Genomic DNA, 25708 nt, shown 5'->3' on the forward strand with positions numbered 1-25708 from the left:
ACTCTGTTTTCAGGGATGTGCATGCTGGGTATGTTCTGGTTTCCATAACCCACCAAATGCCAGCATGGATTACAGGATCTTTAACGTGCATATTTGATCTTCCGCATACGTTTACACACAAAATAAAGAATTGATCTTCTGCATACGTTTACACCCAAAATAAAGAATGGGAGTGAACAAGACAGCAGCCTGCAGAAGAAGAGATTCTCCAAAGACACTGGCCACACGCTCCGTATGCCTGCATCCAGCACAACCAAGGCAAGCCCTCACCTGGAACCCACAAGGTGAATATGAAAAGAGGGCAGCAAAGAAATACATGGCACTGCAACCTGGAAGCAGATATGAAGGGGACAGCCTGTACCTAGGGGCAGCTGGAGCGACTGGCACTGGCACAGGACCGGGATGGCTGGAGAGTGCTTGTTGGTGGCCTGTGTCCCAGGTGGGGCAACAGGTGTAGGTAAGGTGAGGAAAGGTTGGGAAACCAGTTTGATGAATCACCATTCATTGCCTGAGCCCCACTTGGTTGCATACTGGCACCAGCTGTGCTTGGGGCTTAAATGTGGAATGAATGAGAAGTGAAGATTTGTGAGAACTGGTTCTCTCGCTGTTTTTTTTGTTTGTGAGGTTTTTTTCCTCACTTACCCACCAGTAGTAGTTTCCGCATCCTAATCTGGGAGGCAGTGTTCTTCTTTCTGAGCCCACTGATCAGAAATGGCCCAAGGCAATGCAAGCATGTACCTAGCAGCACATTCATTATCAAGATCCACTTCTGAGCTCCATCCTTTACTGAGCATGCTCTCTCTCTCTCTCTCTCTCTCTCTCTCTCTCTCTCTCCTACTCAGTCTCTCTTTCCCCCGTTCTGTCTCTCTCTCTCTCCCCCTCTCTCTCTCTATATGCACACACCATGAAAACAGCAGCACTATAAAACACTGAAAACAACGGAAACACAGGAAACATTTTCTGACTTTAATGGCTCTATTGGGTGCAAAACTTTCCACAACCAGGGCATTTTTTTATATATATAAAAAAAATCAACTGAACACATCAGGAGAAGGAAAAAGTCTTCATTAAATAAAATAATAAATAACAAACAAACAACAACAACAAGAAACTGAGAAAAAGAAAATCTTGCACAATAACATGAACGCTTACTGAACACCAAAATAGACTACTCTTTGGAGAAGAAAAATGAAGAAATCAGGAAAACTACATTCGCTGGCTGTTGGCAGACTCAAGCTGCGCAAAAAACACTGGTGTTTTATAAAGTTCAGTAACAGACAAGATAGGAGGTGTGTGGAGGGTGTGGGCTTGGGAATGGGGTGGGTGGGGGTGTAGAACCCTGCTGACAATCCATACTCACAATCTCCATTCACAGCAGTAAGTCTTTTTCTTTCCTTTTACGTCCAAAACAGGACTGTGGCAGTCTTGAAAAACATCACTTTTTTTTAAAGTCACTGGCACGTGATGTGGCAAAACAAAAAAACCCCAATAATATGAGCCAATCAATTTCATTTAAAAAACCATTAACTGAGTTGCTGTTTGGCACCAGTGAATAGCAATGAGCAAAAGCCACATGTGATTGAGCAGAGTTCATGTGTCTTGAATCGTTATGCAGTGTTTCCAATTAACAAGAAAACTTTGATGACAGTGCTGACTTCAATACATTCATTATTTATTGTTGTTACATGTGTGTAACAGTCTTTTTAAGACTCCTTGGGTCAGAAAAAAAAAAAACACATCCACACTAGAATACTCACACTGTGGGTTGGCGACTGACTGTCTGTCCATTTTTCTCTGTCAGACACAAACCGTGATCTCTCTTAATCAGTCTTTCTCTCAGAAAGAACTGTATCCAGTCTGTTGTAATAAACTGGGAACTGATATATTGCACAGGCTTTTTGACATTTGAGGCATAACAGATACCTCCATTAACAGCAGAATTTTAATTTGCTAATATGTGTTTCCACACAGATGTGTACAAACATGTCATACACAATCTTTTTTCATTTCCTTTTTTTTCTTTTTAAAAATGTCTTTTTATGGAGACTAGACAAATTTTAAAGCCCCAAAAATTCTTGTGAAAACTATCGTCCCCTCTTTGTACAGGAAAATAAAATAGAAACAGGATACGGAGATAAAGCCTTCAAACAGTATTCAGAAATCATGTACTACTTCCAGAAACTAACTCACACACACTCAATGAAAATTCAAAAAGCAAAGACTTAAAAAAAATTAAATCAATCCAACAACAAAGACAACATACCAGGAAAAAACAACAACACACAGTTGTTGGGGTGGTGATACTGGGTAGCAACATAATAACATTTATCTTCACTCCATTCACAGGCAATGAACCCAACCTCCATCAACTTCATCAACTTCCATCTACCTATGTGCCGTCAATCAGCATCACTTCCATGCTACCAACCACACTTCGTTTGTCAAACAAAGGATCACAAAAACTCTTACAAGTTAAACACTGTGGTGATCCTGTTCAAGGAATAAGATGCTAAGCAACTGAATGAAAATAAACCACCACCAAGTGTGTAAAGTTGTTCCTGAAAGTAGAAATAAGGCAATATTCCTTAAGACTAGAAGAACAGGAAGACTTTAAGAGTATCTATAGTCCGGTTTGGCATGCATTATAAGGCAAACAGTGATTTTGTTTTCATTTAATATTTTCAGATTGAAAAAAAGGTACCGTTTTGGGATTTTTTTTGTTTTTCTTAGGTCCTGTGCCAACTGAAAGCAGCAGAAATGAACATGAACTGGTCTGCAGTTCTGCTTTTCAAAGTCTAACTTTCAAATGGAGTTATGATATTAGATTTACAACAGCAAAGTGTTTCATTTCTACACAAGAAAATGTTTCATATTTATAATTCAATAAAACAAAAACAGCACAGATTTTTCCTTTCTGCTTAACTCACAAAAAATAAATGACAGACAAGGACAAACAGGCAAATATTAAACACTATCAAGGTAAGAGAAACACATATTTAACCAAATCAAATAAAATATCACTACATCAAACTAAATAAATGAACACAAAAAAAAGCTGCAGACTAGAATCGGGATACTGCTTTTTGTGTAAACACATAAACAACATAAAATACATGTTTCAGTTGTTTATTTCAATAATAACCTTTTGCGTTCATACAAATACAACTTAAGGTGTATGTCTGAAAAAATGATTAAAAAGAAAACATGAACTAAAATCATTAAATTTTTAACAACTAAAACAAACACAGGCACATGAACTGAAACACCATTATCATTGCCAAGTACAAAAGTCACCCTGCTTTCTCTCAACAGACAGACAAGACATGCAGCATATACTTGTATAATAAAAACTCAACAAGCATAGAAGGGTTAATCTCAAGTAACATTCCAGTGCTACAACACTCACTGTTTAAATCTGACACTCTACAGAAAGTAAACACAAGGTAATTATTTTCTGACAATTCCAAAATCAAGAGAAAAAGAACCAGGGTTTCATGATTCTGAACCAATCTCCAGAAAGTTATGGCTACTGTTCAAGGTGAATGATTCACATCCAGTATATATTCTTGTGTGCGTTAATAAGGAAAGAGATCAAAATTGGAAACTGGGTAAGAGATCTACACAGGAAACTGTACAGCAGAAACATTTATATCTTTTGTTGACATGATCATTTTTTTCAGGTGAAATAAGCATTTTTGTTGTTGATGATGAAATGTACTTCAAGTTGAAAAGCTGAATTAAAACTTTTTTTTTTTTTTTCAAACAAAAATCTGACACGGACTGATATAAGCAGAACCAAGAAAAATTGAACACCAGCTGTGTGTGTCAGGTTAAGGGTGGAGACATTTCCGATATCCCAGATGTGCAGACCTGCTAATTCCCGAACCCCCTTCATGTGTATACACATGCAGAACATCAAATATGCAAGCAGAAGGTTTTGTAATCCCAGCCACTATTGGTGAATTCTGGAAGCATGAGCATACCCAGCATGCACACACACCCAAAAGATAAAAGCCTACTCATTGATACAAACCAAATGTGTTAGTTGTAGCCCTTGAATGCAGCAGAAAAACATGACCAAAATTTACAGAGATGACAACTGCCACATGCTTTTTGTTATCGACTGGATACTTATCCTCAAAGGATTTTTTTTTTTTACAAATTAACAAGACTAACATTACTGACACAAATAATTTCACTGAAATACCCCTGAAAATGAAGTATGGCTGCCTAGACATCTGGTGGGACAAAAATAATCTCATACATAAAACGCCTGTTCACAAAAAGAAGTGAACATGAGGTGCAGCTCAAGAATGCAGAAATAGTGTGATTGTAATAATACATACAACTGTAGTCTGGCTGAAGTAAGAATGGTATAACTATATTGTTTGAAATAAGTACAACTCTTGTTTGACTGCAATAAATACAACCTCAGTCGGACTAAAATAAGCTGATACACAGTACACTCTCATTCCTGTGATAAATCAGTGATAACAATTCATGAGCAAAATTCAGCTCACAGACCCCTTGATCTTAACTGATTACAACTGAAATGCTATACAACTACAACAGCTTCATTTACCTTGTCTCACAGGTGGTCAAGCCAGGTATAATTAAGAGAAGTTGCTTGTTTCAATATTCTTTCAAGTGGAGCTGGACACAAATCTATGAAACGGAACAGAAAGAAATCAATACAATAAATCAAACAAAGAAGCCCCTTCCAATGTTGTGGTGCTGCTGTTCTCCTCAAGTCATCAATGCTTTTCATGTAATATTCTACTGCACACAATACACCTAATTTTCTTTTTCATATAAAACTTTTCTTCTCTCTACAACCTAACATCACTTTTTTTTTCTTTCTTTTTTTTTTATGCTTAAAACTTGTGCGTATAGTCCAAAGATATGTCCAAAATCCTCTAACAAGAGCTACAGGGCAGGGAAAATGGGAAATGTGGCACTATATAAATCATACATTTACTTGTGAAGGCTTTTTTTAATTTCATAAGAAACTATTTTCTTTTCACACATAAACCAAACTTTCTTTATATTTTAGCTGAATATTACATAATACATCATTGCCACTACACTGTCCTCTTTGAGCTCATTTATTTCGGATCTACTATTTCTTCAGTTTGACCACAAACAAGAAGACAACTGACTTCTTATCAATCCCACTGGTATGATCCAGTGTGAATCAGATCTGCAGATCTTGCTTCACATCTAATTTTGCAAGGCAACAGTTCTAATTCAGAGAATAATCTAGACTTAAAAGTACTTGAATATAAACTTTCATCAAGAACGTCATTTTTAGATTTCTTATTGGCTACAAAAAAATGTTTATTCTTAAAGTGGAAAAAAAACAAACAAGAAAGGTGGATTAATACCTAAAATTTAACAAGAATATCAAATTTTGTATTCTTGCTGAATGTGAAACTTTCGTTGTGAAGAAGAAGGAATGATCAAATATCTTTTTAAGCAAGTCAAAAAGAAAATCTGTTAAAAAAATATAATAATAATAAAAATTAATAATAATAATAATAATAAATCCTTTAAAATAAGATTTTTTTTTTTAAACTCTGCTCTATGGGTTAATGCACCCGAAACAAGACTGTCAAACAATACGAACAAAGTTTTCCACAACAGTGGATATGCATCTCATGCCAGGTCATAGTCATGTGGAAAATTGCTCTCAGTTTTCGGTGAGACGAACTTGTGAAATGAATGTCTCAAAAATGACCACCATCCCTGTGAAATGACTGTAACCAAAAATGACCACAACAACAAATTCAGTACACACCACATACACACCACACACAGATATGCAATCGCATGACACAGCTCCGCAATCAACCCTATTCCAGTCCGTGACCAAAAAAAACAAAAACAAAACAAAAATACAGCAGAGGGGCCACATAAACTGACTAATATTATCCAATGTCTGACAAAATACCTCTTTCTCCAACTGACACACACACATAGACATAGACCACACATACAAGTAAATGTAAAGAAGAGAATAGTGCATGGCGATGGGGTACTGACTCACTACTCAGATTCACCCATCTCACTCTTTCACTAACAAACTACAGATCAAAATATGCATGAAAGTTCAAACAAACATCAACACCGAAACAATTATGTGTTAGTTCAGCAGAAAAAAAGAAAAGAAAAGAAAAAGGGGACTAACTCACTCAGGACGGAAAGTTTTCTACCTTGCTTTTCCCTACATACAGCCCATTTGTTAGGGTTCAGAAAAAAATCACAAAAAATACAAAACCTAAAGTAACTGAATGAAACTTGCTGTACTTGACCCACTGACCCCTCTCCTCACGTCATGTGTACACCCACCTCCCTCCCTCCCTCTTCACTGCCCTCCGAATCTTGACTCACTCTCATAACCTTGCTGGCAGCTTTCTTCACTGCAGATACTTTATTCAACGTCTTCATCATCCTCATCGATGTCCAAACCTTCAGTTTGAAGCATTTCAATCACTTCAGCAGCAGTAAAAGCCACTGTCATGATCTATTTTGCTCCAAAAAATTCCACTTTTATCACTTGCGACGCCATTTTCAATAAGTATGCAGATTAGCTTGTCATGTGGGGTGCTGAACTCAATGGCTCGCCAGCGAGTGTGTTGTTACGGAATCTCATGATGAAACTTTCCATTCGACCCTTGGCACATTCACAATGCCCGGTGCAGCTGCAGCTTTTATGCCACCCCATGAGGAAAATGTGGAAAAAATTTTAATTGTCGAAACCACTATAGCATTTCAACGCCCGGAACCACGTCTTTGGTCAGGAACACTATAACTTTCCATCGTCCTGAGTGAGTTAAGATTAACAGCCTATCAAAACACCAACAACACTGAAACATGAACACTTAAAACTGATGAAAAAACAAAGACACAAGGATCATCTGTCAAAAGGCTATTTCTCCAAAGTTTTCAAAGATCAGATTAAAGTGGTACACATATTTGAAAAATCAGTGGCAAACAACATTTCAAACAAAATATCATTTTTTAATTAAGCAAGCACACACACACACACACACACACACACACACACACACACACACACACACACCAGGCATCAAAGAAAGAAATCACACAATCTTAACAATGACATAATATTTTCAAAATGTTCTTGTTATCTGAAAAATAAGCAGATTACAACAGAAACCTTCAATACACTGTTGTCCATCTTTTGATTATGGCTTTTGGTGTAAAAACACAAAACGCTAAGAAACACATTTGTGAAAAACATGGTTTTTCATATTCAAATATTGGAAATCATATTTGACGTCTTTTGTTCAAAGCTGGCATTTGATTAAGCCAAAACGTTGAAAACTGACTGGTGTGTCAAGGCAAAAAACAAAACAAAAAAATCACACCACGATGATGCATCTCAGGACATGAAGTCTCCAAAATAAGCATACTGCACAATCTCCAGTTCACAAATATGTGGCAATGAGTGTCACTATTAATACAGTGTCCCAATTATCATTATATCCTTTTCATATATGTATGTATGCTGAACGTTAAATTTGCTAGTCAAAGACCCCGTAATCCATGTCAACAATGAGTTGCTCAGGATAACACAAACATACCCAGCATGCACCTCTGTCTGGAATTTTAGTTACTAAAAGTATGGCTGCCTAACTAGTTACCAGATGAACAGAAACAAATGAACATCAGAATGGCTGCCCAAAAATGCAGAGGAAAAAGAGTTTTCTCTATTGTTCCTTTCTTTCTTGTTATTAACCGATGTTTTGATAGTTTGTGAATAAGGTATGTTTTGATGTGATAATTTCAAATCCATATAAAATACACAATCAGTGTTTTGATGTGATAATTTCAAATCCATATAAAACACACAATCAGGTGGAGATCAAGCAGCGACTCTACTCCTATGCTTAGCTAAATGAGTATGTCATGTTCACAGTTTAAAATCATTGTAAGAATGAACGAGTCCACCTTTCTTCTTGAAAAAAATATATTGCACTTTCATCAATACTCTGTACAATTCAAAGCATTTTAAGATGTTTACTGATTAACCTAAATCAGTAATGTCACACAAATAAATTTCACTGATCAGAGGAATACCTATCTGTAAGCTTTTTGTGAATACAAGCCATGTGTGCCCAAAAAGGCAATGGTTTTTTTTAAAGTATATTTATAAACTGGAAAGTTGTGAGATCTCCTTTAAAGCAGTAAATTTCTCATATTAATTTAACAAGATGATTGCACTATGTGCTCTTTCAAACATTTTTAATGCATGTGGTAAATACATATAGAAATGGTGACACTCGTAAAATACTTATGTGACATCGTTGTTCATGCTTCCGTTTTTCTGTCAATATGAGAAAGAGACATCAAAGTGAAAGCAAGGAGTTGGTGATGTATTATTTGGTTTTGATTTCTTCAGAAGGAAGCGAAAAACAAACAAACCCATTTACAAACAAATTTAAGTACCTTTTCTTTTCTTTTTTCAAACCAAAACAAACATTCTGATTTACAAGTAAAACATGTATGTTACATGAAGCATCCAAACTGCCAATATAAATAAATCAATTTAACATTCAACTCACAATAACAGGAAAACTAACAAACCAACCAAGTGAAATGAACAGTGAAATGTTATGAATTAAAATAAACCTTCCTAAAAAAAAAAAAAAAAAAGTAAAAAGGCAAATAGTAGAAACAAAATGTTCAAAGCTATACCAATACTATTTCAGACTGGTTCAACAAGACATTGCACATTAACACCATGACACACTTTTCAACAATGGACACTGAATGAAACTCTCTATTGTGCTTTGTGTTTTGGGAAGGTGTTTTACATTTAACAAGATGTCAAGTTTCTGATTCATTTTTCTCATGAACAGTTTAAAGGAATATATTTATCACAACAACAACAACCAAAAAAAAAAAACAAAATAAAAGAACACTGAGTCTAGGAGACTAAAGGATTAAACAAAAACAAAGAGTGGGAGCTCTCTCCATTTACAAGGTACACAACTTCATTGATCAAGTCAATGCTGCTTATGCTGCGGATTCTTCTTGCACACAGGTAAATAAGAGGTACATTGGAACTAACCCAGACACTTCCCTAAAAAAAAACCAAGAAGCTCTGAGCTTGTCCTTATATCTTGTGTTCCTTGTAAATGGAGAGCTACCATTCTTCACTGTTGTTTTCCACACACTCTGGATGACCAAATGAAAACCAAAACAAGATTGCACAAACTTAATCACTGGAATCGTTGGCAGAGCAAGAGAGACCAAAATACATTGCACAAAAATGTAAAATCTCTGATGGCGCTTTGAACTAGAGTTTTATCTATTCATTAGAACAAGAGAATAAATGGAAAAAAAAAAAATTTAAACAAAACATTTCAGATAAAAGGCAAAAATGTTTTGACTTGACTGAAGGTATACACGAAACAACGAAGACCGTTCACCTCTCCCATGCTGTGTGACTAAAACACTCACTTTCAAGTACAACATCGGCCACCCACCATCATAAAGGGAAGTCATGCTGATGGAATGGAGAGGACGTCAGGCAGGAATAAGGGTGGGGCAAAGGGGGGAATGGGAGGGGAGGGGGGAATGGTATATAAGGAATCTCCTTCACCACCAGAGGTTCACATGCATCCACATGAACCTTGCAACCTTTCCGACACAGTATCTGAGGTGCTGAAAGCTTTACATCCGTCTCTTCCACACCGTACCAAACTGTATCAGTCATTTTGGGGTTGCACAAGCAGCCGTTATCAGGTGGTGGTGTTCTTGGTTTCAACTTTAAACTGGCGCTGTTTGCTAACCATACCTTTTAAAGTTCTGAACCATTTTAGAACAGTACTGTGGCAAATTATCACCATTACTTTTGAAGGACATCCCTGCCATTTATTGTGGTTTCCAAAGGCAAAATAAATTTCCTGTCTGTGCATTTTGTGGGGATCTTTTTATGCATCCATTTTCCTTCTTCAGTCTTATTTAGAGAGGGAATGTCAGTGCCTATTTTCCAAATGTTCTGGCACATCCCTTTTCCTTCCTCTTCAGTATGTTATTTGGAGAAGGAAACCCTTTATGTTATACATACAGATTGTACACCTCTTATTCCCAACTTTCCCTGAAAAGGAGAGTTCTACTGTTCACCTTTCTTATTTCCACTTTGATTTCTGATTGATTCGTTTTGTTAACAAAATCTCAACAACAAAAAACAAAAAACAAAAAAAACGCACCTCAGATTGCACCTCACATACTTCAAGACAGGAACTTACTTTGAACATTCAGACTCACAAACACGTGCACATCCATTCCTGTGTCTCTCCTCAAACTCATCTCAAACTGATGCCATTATCCTTCTGTGCAAGTTTCTCAGTGGGCTATCCTTATTCGCATAAACCAGGATTATCCATCGTTATGACCAAAATTTCTTTCAACGTCACCTGAGAACACAGGTTTCCTTGATGAAAGCGTGGCTTTTATTTCTAACGAAAACAAGTTATTTGACTCCAAATGCTGCTGATGACACAGACCGAAACAACAGCGAGAACTGAAGCAGACAGTGATTACCACACCTGTCCATTTGACAGACTTATAATTACTATCACTACAGTATAAAAAGGAAAAAGGAACAGCTCTACATTCATCCTTAACCTTTCCCCCATAACAAAAATTACCAACATTGCACACAGGATAATGGCATCAAAACTCAAAATAAAGTAAATTTCAGAACAATAATCAAAAATGGCATCAAAAACTGTCACTTCCGACAACCAGAAACATACCAAGATAAAAGAATAAATAAAAACTCACACAACCCTTCCCTGCTTTCAACCATTCAATCCACCACCCTAGCCTAGTCCTTCTTCTTTTCATCTTTGGACTTGATGACGTCGTTCCGCAGGTGACCGTCCTTCTCTTCCTCCTTCACCGGCTCCGGCTTGACGGCGCGACGCATGGCATCCCACATGCCCCCCATGAAGATGGCACAGAAGAGGTTCTCCAGAGGCACGAAGGGGTCCACGATGCCCAGCAGGATGGACGACAGCTTGAAGTAGACGAAGAAGATGACCACCCCGAAGTAGATGAGGGCGTGGGGCACGGCGATCAGGTTGAGCCGCTCGCACAGGAAAATGATGGAGGCCACCACGCAGGCCTTCGTCACACTGCCCACACACAGTGCAATACAAATCATGACACAGGGCAATGCAATACTATACACATTATTATATAATGTAATGCAATGCAAGGCAATGCAATACAATACAGTAAATTAAAATAAAATGCAATGCAATGGAATACATTAAAATACAATACAATGCAATACAGAAAGATGATGGAGGCCACCACACAGGCCTTTGTCACACTGCCAATACAGTACAATACACATTACGATACGATGTGATGTGATGCAGTGCAATGCAATGCAATACATTACATTACAATGCAATGCAATACAACGCAATGCAATACAGAAAGATGATAGAGGCTATCACACAGGCCTTCATAATACTGCCGACAGACAGCACAATACAGATTACAATACAATGCGATGCAATACAACACAATACAATGCAATGCAAAACATTGCAAGTTGAGCCGCTCGCACAGGAAGTAGACAGAGACTACCACACAGGCCAACACACTGTACAATACAAATTACGATACAATGCAATGCAATACAAATTATGATACAATGCAATGCAATGCAATACAAATTAATGCAATACAAGTTGAGCCGCTTGCACAGGAAGATGATGGAGGCCACCACACAGGCCTTCATCACACTGCCGACACACAGTACAATATAAATTACGATACAATGGAATGCAATACAATGCAATGCAATGCAATACACGTTCAGCTGCTCGCACAGAAACATGACAGAGACTACCACAAAGGCTTTTGTCACACGGCCAACACACAGTACAATACAATGCAATACATTTGTACTCTGTTTCAGTTACTCAAGGAGGCATCACTGCCTTCAGACAAATCCATATATGCTAAACCACATCTGCTAGGCAGATGCCTGACCAGCAGCATAACTTAATGCTTGTGCATGCATATATATATATATATACACACACACATATATATATATATGTATATATGTACATATTTGTGTATCCATCAGAGTGGATTTCTACAGAATTTTGTGAGCAGACAACCCTTTTGTTGCCATAGGTTATTTTTTAAGTGCGCCAAGTGTGTACTGCACAAGGGACCTCGGTTTATCATCTCATCCGAATGAATGCACTCTTTGTTTGATTTCACAGTCCAGCTTGGGAGAAAGGGCAAGACCAGGATTTTAATTCTGCCATCTTCCAACACATCACTACACAACATGACAAAACACATTTTGCCATCTTCTAACACATCACAACACATCACAATACAACACAACACAACACAACACATTCTGCCATCTTCCAACACACCACTACACAACATGACAAAACACATTCTGCCATCTTCCAACACATCACAACACAACACAACACATTCTGCCATCTTCCAACACATCACAACACAACACAACACAAGACAGTACAGTACAGTACATTTTTACTCATCTGACTGGAAATTAATTGTGTATCCAAAGGCTTTCACCACACAATCTCTCAGCCCACAGTTAAGTCCAAAGCGTGCAAAAGCATACCAAATGTTTGAGTGAAAAATTAATAAGTAATACTTATTAAGCTAAATACATACAAGCAAGGCATAAACACAGAAGTCTGATTTACCAAACAATGTTTAAATCTTCTTCTCATTCTAATGGACGACAAACAAGTATTTTAATTAGAAAAACAACAAGAAATAGTTCTATAAATTTATCATAACAGAAACTGTTAAATGTCATGTTCAGTACTAAAATCAAAGCAGTCTAACATGCAGTAAGAGACCTATTCTAAACTAACATGTGCATAAAGAAAAATTATTCCAAAATATGAAACCCTGCCCCAAATTCTTATAAAGATCAATAATAACCAGACAAAAACACTTTATATTTGTGCACAATGTGAACATTAATTCTGGCTCTTTTTGTTATTGATGTTGTCAGTGGATGCATGTGCAACATGAGGGGCTGTGTGATCTTATGTCTAAGAAATTATTCCTTGATTTAATATTTAAGAAAAACAGGTCCTTCATTTGTATAATCGCTATAAAATGCTGTTCAATATCATCCACACACTTCTCCCAATTAGTATTTCGTCTCAAATAAACTTAACAAAACTGACATGATTTGTTCTTAGAACAACAAAATCCAATTAAACAAGTAATAAGAAAGGGAAGGAGTCCTCAAAAAGGAAAATAGTCAAACTAAAAAGTGATAGTGTCAAGCGTGTTGCTGACTCACAATGTTGGCTGAAGAACTTCGCTGCTTCCGGGGGTCCAGATTCCTCGCACAAGACGTTCAAAATTTTTGATTATCCCACTTCCATTTCCTGCCGCATAAAAATGAGCAATGTGTTACAAACACTCATAAACAGAGAAAGAAAAGACAGAGAGAGAGGGAGGAAGAGACTTAGAGAGAGTGACTGAGCCAGTATATGATAATAATGGAAATTGATGCTAATATCTCTTGGACAAGGAGCTTGTAACAGTTATGATAAAAATACAAGAATACATGTATATATATACATACACTCATCCATTCAAATAACAAATCAAGAGGATGAGATAACACAGAAAAAACACTGAAATATATACTGAAATAATGCATATCAAAGCACAAAAAATTCAAAGTGCCACTAAAAGTAAATTTTTACCAAAGCACACAAAAAAACATACACAAACCAGGGCATAAGCACACAAACACACCTACACACAAGCAACAGAAGATCAAGAAGTATAATTATTAGTGATGGCAGATGTGAGTTTTGACTGTTTTAACCTGAACTGAGAATCCATGTGACAGACTGAGATGGGTAATTTGTTCCATACACCTTGGCCAAGATAGGAGAAAGAGCCTCGACCTTGTGACTGTTTTGTTATATCTGTTAAGAAGGGGATTTTCAAAACTGTGGAATCAACAGCCAAGCATAATAAAGATCTACATGTACAGAAATAACAGCAGCAGTGAAGACAAACTCAAGCTGAAACCTACAATCTGCAAACAGCTTCAATCTAACAGTCAACAGTATGTGACAGTTCAAGTTCATTTCATTACTATTTCATTCATACAAAGAAAAATCAACAGCAGCCTTCTATATCTTCCAAATATCTATCAAAGTTTTACTTATATACCAGCCGCCGTGGCGAAGTGGTTAGCGTCGCGGACTGACGGCTGGGAGGACGCGGGTTCGAATCCCAGCGGAGGTGGGTTTTTCGGCCCGTGGCCGGCTCCTACCCAGAGTTGAGTGTGCTGTGGGCTTAAATGGGGAGACTGGGACCACACAGTCGAGTGTCATCCGCTTAAAGGATGCGTCTTTGGGTGTGTTGCTCTAATTACCTGACCAACACTGCAAGTGTCTGTATCTCTCGGGCCTGGTTAACGCCGGGATATCATTATGACAGGAAGCGTAGAGTACAGCCTGGTCACGCAGTCCCAAACCAAAATGGACCTCCATAGCAACATCGTCATCATCATCGTCATCCTCCTGCTCCTTCATCATCATCAATATAAACAAAACGGTCTCAAAGTCTGTGGCCTTTCATGCCCTGCTCTCATGGTGACCTCAGTTTCGATGCCCCTCCACTTCCGTGCTTGGGGTGAGTCCTGTCAATGTCGTCAGTGTCGGCAGATTCATGGGGGGCTGTTGTTTGAGGGACGTGGTGGCGGTCTCCACTCTGGGAGGGACGCTCACTCAGTCTGGCTCCGCGACTAAGCCATTATTGTCGTTAGTAGGGGGCTTAGTAGGTGGTGTCCTAAGTACGTTAAAAAAACAGAACAGGCACCACTGAACACCACCGAAGTGACTCAGCAGCAGTGCAGGGTCTCCTCTGGTGTGTGGCCTCCTGGCGACCTAACATCGATAGTTCCCTGTGGACTGCCGACGCTGGAACTGCGACGGACGAACCCGGGTGTGGCTGTGTATGGGGGAATCTAAATGAGCGGCATGGGAGTAATGCCACTGAAACGGTGCAGATGATGGGGCAGCAAAAAAAAAAAAAAAAAAAAAAAAAGTTTTACTTATATGACCATTACTATTTTGTTTGTTTTAAATCTCATAGTAAGTCAACATTTGCTTCAGTTTGAAATGTTATAATATAGACTAATATGGTGTAGAAATGAGTATGCTTTTTTGTTCACAAGATCAATTATAAGAATAACCATATCATCTTTTTTTATCTTAAACTTTAAGTCACTCAAATAACTTCATTATATTTCCTTTTTCACTCAATTTTAGTTTAGAACATGCTGACAACAACAGATTTCAAACATGGCTAGTCTTCTCAGTTGCATGGATAATGTAGCAGTTTACTGGTGAATTGTTGGAATGAAATAAATAGTATTTTCTTCTGACATAGAGTGATAAACAGATAAACGCACAGCTCGCGTAAATGCGCGCACACACGCGCACACACACACACACAGACACAGTGTATAGACACACACATTCTAAAGTAAAACAAAAGCAGAGTTACACTCACATACTCAAGCACATGCAAGCACACACGCACACACACACACACACACACACACACACACACACACATACTCACACTCTTCCAAGACTAAATTTACACACAGACCTTTCACTGTGCCGATCAGCACGATAACAAAGTAAGCGTTGGGGTAAAGTTTCGCAGTGTGTATTACACCATGGTAGACTTTATGTGCTCGCTGCACTTCTTTCAGCATGCACAGCATCAGCTTGAAAGGCAGAAACCTGGCGATCTTGTACACCAAGTCGAACGGGCAGTAGTTCACAATGTACCTGCAGAAGCCAAACAGAGCAAACTGTCGGTAAAACAGGAATACTACAAATTACAATTACAACCATGCTTTACAACTACATATAATTTCTCTTTTTTTATATCACAACAGACTTCTCTGTGTGAAATTTGGGCTGCTCTCCCCAGGGAGAACGCGTCGCTATACTTCAGCGCCACCCTTTGCATTTTTTCCTGCGTGCAGTTTTATTTGTTTTTCCTATCGAAGTGGATTTTTTTAACAGAATTTTGCCAGGAACATCCTTTTGTTGCCATGGGTTCTTTTATGTGTGCTAAGCGCATGCTGCACACAGGACCTCGGTTTATCGTCTCATCCAAATGACTAGCATCCAGACCACCACCCAAGGACTAGTGGAGGGGGAGAAAATATCAGCTGAGCCCTGATTCGAACCAGCGCGCTCAGATTCTCTCGCTTCCTAGGCGGACGCTTTACCTCTAGGCCATCACTCACAATGATACAATCTACCCTAAACAAAGAGAAAACTGTCAGTCAAACAGAAATATTACAAAATACAACCATACATTTCAATTATATATAATGATACAATCTACCCTAAGTCAAACAACAATGCTACATCATACAGTTATGTTTTCAATGCTGTAAAGAAAGTAAACATATACCTATGTCTGTGTAAGCAAGCAACAATAACAATTTTGTGTATCTTGTGTCCATGTATTATTTTGTTGTGTGCCTGTGGGAGAAAAACAGGATGGTGTTGTTGCACATGTAGAAGCAGATGCACGTGCATGTGTGAGAAGTGAGATGTATTTGCAGCAAGTCAAAATATGAGGGGTTGAACATGGTATGTTGTCATTTGCTCTCTGGACAGGGAAGGGAACTGTAGAAAAGAGAAAGACCACCTGAGGTGGTAAGTTGAAATTTGCTTTCTTGTTAGCGATTGTTTTGTCAGATAACTAAAAGAATGAATAACGCAAATAACTGTAAAAAAAAAAAAAAAGTGTTATGTTTTCAAACTTTGAATTCTTCATGCCTGAGCTGCAACTCCCATATAACACGAGTGGGCTTTTATGTGTATGACCATTTTTACCCCCACCATGTAGGCAGCTATGCTCCGTTTTCGGGGATGTGCATGCTGGGTAATTCTTGTTTCCATAACCCACCAAACACTGACATTGATTACAGGATCTTTAACGTGCCTATTTGATCTTCTGCTTGCGAAAACACATGAAGGAGATTAAGGCACTAGCAGGCCTGCACATATGCTGACCTGGGAGATAAGAAAAATCTCCAACCTTTACCCACCAGGCGCCATTATCGAGATTCAGATTGAAAGTCCAACGTTTTAACCACTCGGCTATTGCGCCCGTCGAACAGAGATTCGTCATCAGTTTTCTGACAAGGGAGCTGGGTCAGGATCTGGATCTGGATGAGTACATTACAAAAGCCAACACTGACTGTAACTGCAAAGTGGGAGGGGTGAGGGGAATGGGGGGTGGGTGGGGCAAAGGGAAGGGGGTGTCTGCACGCAGGAGTAGTACTGGTGGTATTGGCTCTGGGCCATCCGCCTGAATCCAGCTGACTTGATGTCTCACTGTCAGACAGATTGTTCCACTCCAGGGTCTCGGTGGTGAATGGAAAAAATAAAGAAAAAAATCTGTTTGATGTTTCCATAATCATTGTTTCATTATTGGCTTTCTCCCCTTATAGGAAATGGCAATTTTGTAATGATAATGGAGGAAAGAACTGAATAATGTGTATGATGGTATATCTATTGTTGAGGGGTTGGAAGTGAACTCTTTGGTGTTCTGAGTAATGGTTGTTGTTTTTTTAACCCTTTCGCTGCCAGGAAAATAAAATTTAATTGAAATCTATTTGCCAGGGTTTTTCCCCAAAAAACAGGTATAAATTTTCCAAAAATTCTGTGCTCTTTGTTATTGGAGAAAGACCCATAAAAGTATATATTTTCTCAAAGGTAAATGAACAAAGAATACAAAACACATGCTGTTTTCCCATTTTATATATTTTTAGTGACATGCTGTTGTTTTGATATCAGTGTTTTGTTTTTTGTCACATTTTCAACTTGTTCATTACAAACATTAGTCAGGTAATTTGCACAAAAACATATTTTCTGGACAAATGGATATCTGCAAACACAAAATCATACTAGAACAACCACAATATATATTTTTTTTTTAAGAGATAGATACACATTACATTGTGACTTCTCCAAGTGATAAGATGGATGTGAGGCCACGCCCCCTCAGTCTCCAGCCCCCTCCTCTTCACCCCTCTCACACAGTCACTTGAGTCAGTTCTCATCAGACCGCGTTGGCTGCGTGCCAAGAATATCGCTCTGCTGCTAATTTGGTCATGCTCTGTCATCTGCTAACATCTGTACAGCTGACATCACTCACTGACAGTCGCAACTTGGCCACTCTCTTGACTGCTCTCTTTATTTTCTATCAGATCGTCCTATAAATGTTCATCACTATCTTCTCCTTCGAATTTACGCTTCAATTCTTTCTGAGCATCAGCTAAAGAAAGAAATCTTGGTTGATTTAGTTCGTCACGATCGCATGTCTTGAGCACAGCGTCAGTCCGACATTTTGTTGAGCGAGCAAGGAGAGAAGTCAGGCAAACACTAGGACAGTGACCCAACCAAAACATTCAAATAAAGGACTGCTTCATGACGTAGATGGGGTTTCTAGCTATGAATAGAATCTAGAGAGATTCCCCAGGCTAAAGCTACCACTATTCTTGTCAATAGGGTGAATGCAACCCAAGGAAAAGTCAGAATATTTCGATGACGAGTTATCTCGTCATTGTGGCAGCAAAGCATACATGCTTGCCATGACGAGTTATCTCGTCATGCAGGCAGCCTAGGGGTTAACTTTAAGGAAACCAGTAAATGTGATTGCTTGTGGACTGACATTTTAAAAATGTAATGACTTGCTTAATAATTTTATTGTGATTTATAAAAGTTTAAATGTTTATCTAATTCTAAGTAAAAGTTCTGAAGTGGAAGTCTTCTTCTACTTCTGCGTTCGTGGGCTGCAACTCCCACGTTCACTCGTATGCACACAAGCGGGCTTTTACGTGCATGACCGTTTTTACCCCGCCATGTAGGCAGCCATACTCCGTTTTCGGGGGTTGAAGTGGAAGTCAAATTGCAAAGTATTACAAAGATAATTTTGTTCAGAGTGGACTTTGTGATGATGCCAGTCTGATATTGTGGTTTAAGGTTTTGATATCTTTATGAGTTAATGACAAAAGGAAAGATTTATGATAAAAAGAGAAAATTTCTTTGATATAATAAATATCTATTTTTATGTAAATAAATTAATCATATTTGAATTATTCATCATAAAATTCATGAGTTTTTCTTTTTATAATGTCAATTATAAGGGTAATGGTGAGTGTGAGGCTGTAGTTTCTTCGTGTGACTGTTCCCTGTGTCGAACACATGTGACTGAGAAAGTAATCAGGTTTGTTCATGTCTCTTTCTTCTCATCTGTCATTTCTTTACAAATAATAATAATGACATGTGACATGTTTTAACACTTTGTACCCCATCAGGGCAGCTGCACTGCAGTTTCTGCGAAACAGCCTTAACAACAGCTGAATGCACTGTCAAAGTCATGTTAGTCCATACACAATGCACACACATCATCAAAAGTATAGAGGGCTTCGTGAGTTGGCGTTGAGATGTAACGTATAGTATGGCCAGTAGCCCCCCAAGGCTACAGCACTAAAAGCACTGCAATCTTGCCTCCTAGCTTGAGAGTCATAGTCCTTCACAAAGGACTAAGCTGTAAAATGAATTCTCACTGCAATGGAGAGACCATTGATCATACAGCTCTCACTTTCCTTTTGGCCCACCTGAAAGCTTGTGCCAATATCTGATATAAGCTGAACACAACACAATTCATAGTCATCAGTGCCATCAGACAACCTACCAGACCATGGTGGCAGTGACCAGGGCCCGCTGATCTTTGAAAGGGGTGATGACCGGCTCCCCTAGCAACAGATTGGCCACGATGCTGCCAGCAAAACACACCAGCATGGAGGACAGCCAGCTGGACAGCGGGTGTTTGCGCTGGAACGACACCACCTGGGCGCCAGCTGCCTGAGCTGTAAGCAGGCAGTGAAGCCTTCCGTAAACGTAATGTAAGCTATGGTGCTGTGGTAATGAAATAACGTCATCTGTACTGCTGTGTAAAAAATATGTGAAAAAAATAATTTAACCAGCACTGCTGTGTGAACAAAATAATGTAACCAGCACTGCTGTGTGAACAAAATAATGTAACCTGCGCTGCTGTCATGTGAACAAAATAATGTAACCTGCGCTGCTGTCATGTGAACAAAATACTGTAACGAACACTGCTGTCATGTGAACAAAATAATGTAACCAACACTGCTGTCATGTGAACAAAATAATGTAACCTGCACTGTCATGTGAACAAAATAATGTAACCTGCACTGCTGTCATGTGAACAAAATAATGTAACCTGCACTGTCATGTGAACAAAATAATGTAACCAGCACTGCTGTCATGTGAACAAAATAATGTAACCAGCACTGCTGTCATGTGAACAAAATAATGTAACCTGCACTGTCATGTGAACAAAATAATGTAACCTGCACTGCTGTCATGTGAACAAAATAATGTAACCTGCACTGCTGTCATGTGAACAAAATAATGTAACCTGCACTGTCATGTGAACAAAATAATGTAACCAGCACTGCTGTCATGTGAACAAAATTATCTAACCAGCACTGCTGTCATGTGAACAAAATGATGTAACCAGCACTGCTGTCATGTGAACAAAATTATGTAACCAGCACTGGTGTGTGAACAAAATAATGTAAACAGCACTGCTGTCATGTGAATAAAATAATGTAACCTGCGCTGCTGTCATGTGAACAAAATAATGTAACCTGCGCTGCTGACAGAACAAAATAAATGTAACCTACGCTGCTGTGTAAAAAAAACCAACTCATTAAACCTGTGCTGCTGTGTGTTCAAAATAATGTAAACTGTGCTGGTGTATGTGTATATATATTTATGTAATAATGTAACCTGCACTGCTGTGTGTTCAAAATAATGTAAATGTAGTGCTGTGTGAACAAAATTAATGTAATCCGTATTGCTGCATGTACAAAATAACGTTACCTGTGATGCTGTGTGTTCACAATAATGTATCATGTGCAACTGTGTACAAATTCCAGCTCGACTATGATGTATGAGCTATGGCTATACAAAATAGTACCTCTGTTGTACACACAAACACACACACACACACACACACATATATATATATATATATGTATATGTATATATGAAAAAAATCCAATATCTCTTGACCGGCACATTTAAAAACCCAATGCATTGGTCAGGTATGGCTGACAGTGACATCCACTTAAGTATATTATATATATATATATATATGTATATATATATATATATATATATATATATATATATATATATATAGTAGATCAACTATGCCTGACCAGCATGTTGGGTTGTGTACAGTGACCAATGCATGCATGCATATGTGAGCATGCGAGTGCATGTATTTCACTATTTGGTCACAGAATATCTCTGTTGCCTGTCTTTCTGTGCATGTGTGTCTATGTGTATACTATAACTAGTACAGGGATCGCGCTAGACTTTTTCAAAACGCGTGCAGCTTACGCAAAGTCGGCAAAAAAACGCGTAAGTTAGAGTCAGAATTGCGTCAGACCTATGACACTAAATCAAAGGTTTACTCACCTATTTTCGCCGCTCACGTCGGCGCTGAAATTCACCACAAGCCCTGACAATCAGTTCGTTGCACTGGCTCAATGCTGCCGGACCTTCCATTGCAAGTTGCGCATACTCTGTTAATTGGCTGTAGCTGTTAAGAGTCACGTAGGCATCTCGCAGTGCTCCGCATGCACAGACACTTTGTCTTGTACCATCTGATTCAGTATCGCAAACCTAGCTGCCAAGTCAGTCCTAAAGTTGCATTGATATGGCTTGGAGTAAAAGTTGTTTTGCGTAAGTGTTACGCGTGAGCGCTGTGAAAATGCGTCAGCTAAAATCAAAATGCGTCAAATACGCGAAAAACATGCGTTAACGCGATCCCTGCTAGTATATAAACTTTTATAAGTGTGTGTGTGTGTGTGTGTGTGTGTGTGTGTGTGTGTGTGTGTGTCTGTCTGTCTGTCTGTCTGTCTGTCTGTCTGTCTGTCTGTCTTTTGTCCGAGTCTGAAACTGTGAAAGTGAAAGAAACAGACTCACTGACAGACTGAGAAAGTCAGTGGCTGAGAGTGTGTGTGTGCACGCCCCCTTGCACATACACACACCCATTGCGCATCCCCAAGAGCCATACAGCAATTCAAGAACTTCACTTGCACCAGTATGCCATAGTCATCAACTGTAACTTATCAACCTAATTCACCCTTGATACCAATTTAATCAAAAAACATAAAACTATGTCAAGGTAACTTATCAACCTAATTTACCCTTGATACCAGTTGTAACAAAACAGGCACAAAAAATACATGACATTGTAACTTTTAGTCTCATTAACTCTTAATACCAATAGAATCAAAACAAACAAAAATATGATGTGGTATTAATCACTTCACCCTAATTACCAGTATAACTAAAGTAAAATATACGCACTCAATATCAATATGGTTACTTATCTCCTAATCCACCCACGGATGACACCAGCAGTAGCAAGACATACAGTGATACACAAACTATGCCTGGGTAAACTATCACTTCATTCACGCTTGATGATAGTGGTATTAAAACATACATGTACATACAAAAGAAAAGTATGCTGTAGTGTCTACTATCAAACTAACCATCTACTTCACCCCTTGATGCTAGTGGTACCAAAAACACAAAAGAAAAGTATACAATGGAAAGTAAGTATCTAGTCGATCCTTGATGACAGTGGAATCAAAACATGTTTATAGACAAAAGTATGCTACAGTAACAATGTTTATAGACAAAAGTATGCTGCAGTAACTAGTATAATGGCCTAATTCACAATTTATGACTAGTTCTTTCTGCCACCCAAGCAGACCAAATTATAAGCAAGGACAAAGACAGACAGACAAATATACAGACAGACAGACAGACAAACATCTGGTTTGACACCTTCCCCTAGCTGCAGTTATCTGTTGAAAGCATCTCCTCCATCACTACCACTGCAGCCTTGAGAACTTTACACACAGTATGCTGCAAGCGAGTCAGACAGAGCAGGGCCTACAGAACATCATGCTGCTTGGCTGCACACATATTCTGCTACACATCACAATGAGTGTGTATGCCGTTCTCTTGCACTTGCTGAATGCGCAGCATTAATCATAATGACTTACTGCCAGCCTCTTGCTTTGAAAAAGAAAAACAAAAGTGATACATCATACTATTTATTCTTCATGCTTTCTTTCTTGTCTTGGCAGAGACAGTCTGTGTGTGTGTGTGTGTGTGTGTGCGTCTGTGTGTGTGTGTGAGTGTGCACTGAGTACAATCCATTAAATGTTAATGTTACAAATGGGATTCTTTTCTGAAATTATTGTGTTCTCTCTCTCTCTCTCTCTCTCTCTCTCTCTCTCTGAACAACTTTTAAAGCTTGAATGCATGCATCAGGCAAAGATGTTTTTGTGTGGCTGCAAGGAAACTCACTGCCTTTTTCATGCTTTGTATTTCATTATTTTCTTCTTTTTCTTTGTTTTCTTTTTTGGATCAAACACCAGATATATACTGGATAATGCTTATGCTGAAGCATACACGCATGCATTCAATGTATTTAACCACTGAGTCTGTGCACATGCATTTGTGTGCATCTCTCAAAATAGATATGATGCATACAGTGTATTATACAATGTATACTACTGCTACTGCTGCTACTACTACCAATAATAATGGGTTTACTTTAATAGATTATATCCATTACCTTCTTAGCACAGGGGCACAAAGAACTAACAATTAACACCAACATGACTGTTGTGTATATTTTGTGTGCGCACACATGCCTTTACATATGCATGCATGAGACTGAGAGAATGAAAACCTGACCTGAATGACAAATAGTCTTGTTTTACTTTTAGGGGCTTGACACATTTAGATTTAGACTTTACTGTGATTTACACTGAAAGGATTTTTAAACTGAAAAAGCATGAATGCAATATATAAAAAAAATTATAGAATGCAATATGCAAGTTTATCATATAAGTACTGCATGATAATAGCTTTAATTTACTGTAAAGTGGTAAGTGTTTGGGGAGACAAGGTGAACACAGAATTTAAGTCTTTCATCAACTCAGGAGCAAAGTATGGTAATAACTGTTGGGTAGGGGGAATCAAAGTATGCATATGTTTTGTGGAACCAAAAAAAAAAGAGCTTTTACTTAAAAGGCTGTTGAAATATTTCATGAATGTGCAAATTTATTGAAATCTCTGGAAAATATATAATGGTGCTATATAAAGTACAATATAAAATGCTGTCATATTTAGGGGTTGTTTTCGTTGTGGTCTGGTGGTTTGAGAGGTAGTTGGAAATCAATAAACAAACATTAAACAGCAGCACTTGACCACTGCAGTAATACTCACACAGCACGCCGACCAATTCCAGAACTATCTGGAACAAACCGTGGCCGATCGATCAAACACATCATCCTCTGTTTTCACCGGATAGTTTGAGTTGCGTCTATTAGTAGTCAGTCTCTCTCTCTCTCTCTCTCTCTCTCCATTCTGTTTCCCCCCTCTCTCTCTCTCAACATCCCCGCCCCCTCCTCCAACCCCACACATCTCTCCCTTTCCCGACCCATCCGTCTCCCAGATCTCGTTTCCCCACGTTCCGCAGCATCACTGGAGTCGAGCTCTTGTTCCAGAACAACTACTAACCTTGCGGGACGATGTCATCTCTCACTGCCATACAACACAAGAGCATATGAGCAACGTCGAAATACGGGTACATCTTCAACTTTGTCACCACTGTCGCAACGTCCATAAAAGTCTGCGGATCCATTCTGATGATTTATGTGAATGCTGCTCCAACGAAAATAGCCCACAACGAAAACCACAGGACAGAATCCCAGCGATGGCACCGGCTTCTGTAAATGGACAAAATGATTCAGCCTCTTTCTGGAATTGCTCAGGGGAAACAATTGGTTTGTGCGTACGGAAAGTAGTTAACGCTCCTTTTCGCGTACTTTTGGTTTCTTACTTTTCGAACTGTAACAGATAAAATTATTTGACTGATAAACTGATAGATATATACATACAAACTTGTCCACCCCCACCCCACCCTCTCGTAATCCTTAATAACTTCCCCCCACACACACACACACACACTCCAACTCGGACACACATAAGTCATGCACGCACGGCACACACTGAGGCACACAGGCACACACACCAACATACATGCGCATACATGCACTGACTCCGGTGTACACGCACATATCGAGGTCTCCGGACACACTCTGACACTGACGTGCAGTCCGCCATCCCCCCCCCCCCCTTCTCTGCCCCCGCACCCCCCCCCCCCCCCCCCCCCACCTCCACCTCCCGCACATACTTCTACCGAAAATCACAGTTAAGTTTAACCATTCAATAGAATCACTCAGTGAAATTCATAGACATTAAAACCATAGTAAGATAAACACAGTAAACTGAGCTTAGACAGGTCCTTTCTAAGCGCGTTAGGTTACCCTGCTAGTCAGGCATCTGCTTAGCAGATGCCGTGGTGTAGCGCTGGTATATCGATTATATACGGATATCGATTTGTCCGAACGCAGTGACGCCTCCTTGAAGTTACTGATACTGATGATTCT

General features: G+C 38.8%; 1 protein-coding gene across 2 annotated transcripts; it reads right to left on the reverse strand.

Annotated features, from left to right (window-relative positions):
* Positions 1 to 952: 952 nt before the first annotated feature.
* LOC143280004 (trimeric intracellular cation channel type 1B.1-like) lies at positions 953 to 24981 on the reverse strand. Of its 2 annotated transcripts, XM_076584444.1 has the most exons (6): positions 24777 to 24932; positions 24483 to 24510; positions 19825 to 19999; positions 15706 to 15890; positions 13367 to 13454; positions 953 to 11171 (listed from the first exon to the last, which is right to left on the reverse strand). In XM_076584444.1, exons 1-6 carry the CDS (start codon positions 24792 to 24794, stop codon positions 10862 to 10864), a joined length of 804 nt encoding a protein of 267 aa, XP_076440559.1. In that variant the 5' UTR covers positions 24795 to 24932; the 3' UTR covers positions 953 to 10861. The 2 variants fall into 2 exon arrangements, with proteins under 2 accessions (XP_076440559.1, XP_076440557.1); XM_076584442.1 differs by lacking the exon at positions 24483 to 24510 and having other exon boundaries at positions 24777 to 24981.
* Between the last annotated feature and the right edge of the window lie 727 nt (positions 24982 to 25708).

This window comes from Babylonia areolata, chromosome 3, assembly GCF_041734735.1.
Source record: "Babylonia areolata isolate BAREFJ2019XMU chromosome 3, ASM4173473v1, whole genome shotgun sequence".
NCBI lineage: Eukaryota > Metazoa > Mollusca > Gastropoda > Neogastropoda > Buccinidae > Babylonia > Babylonia areolata.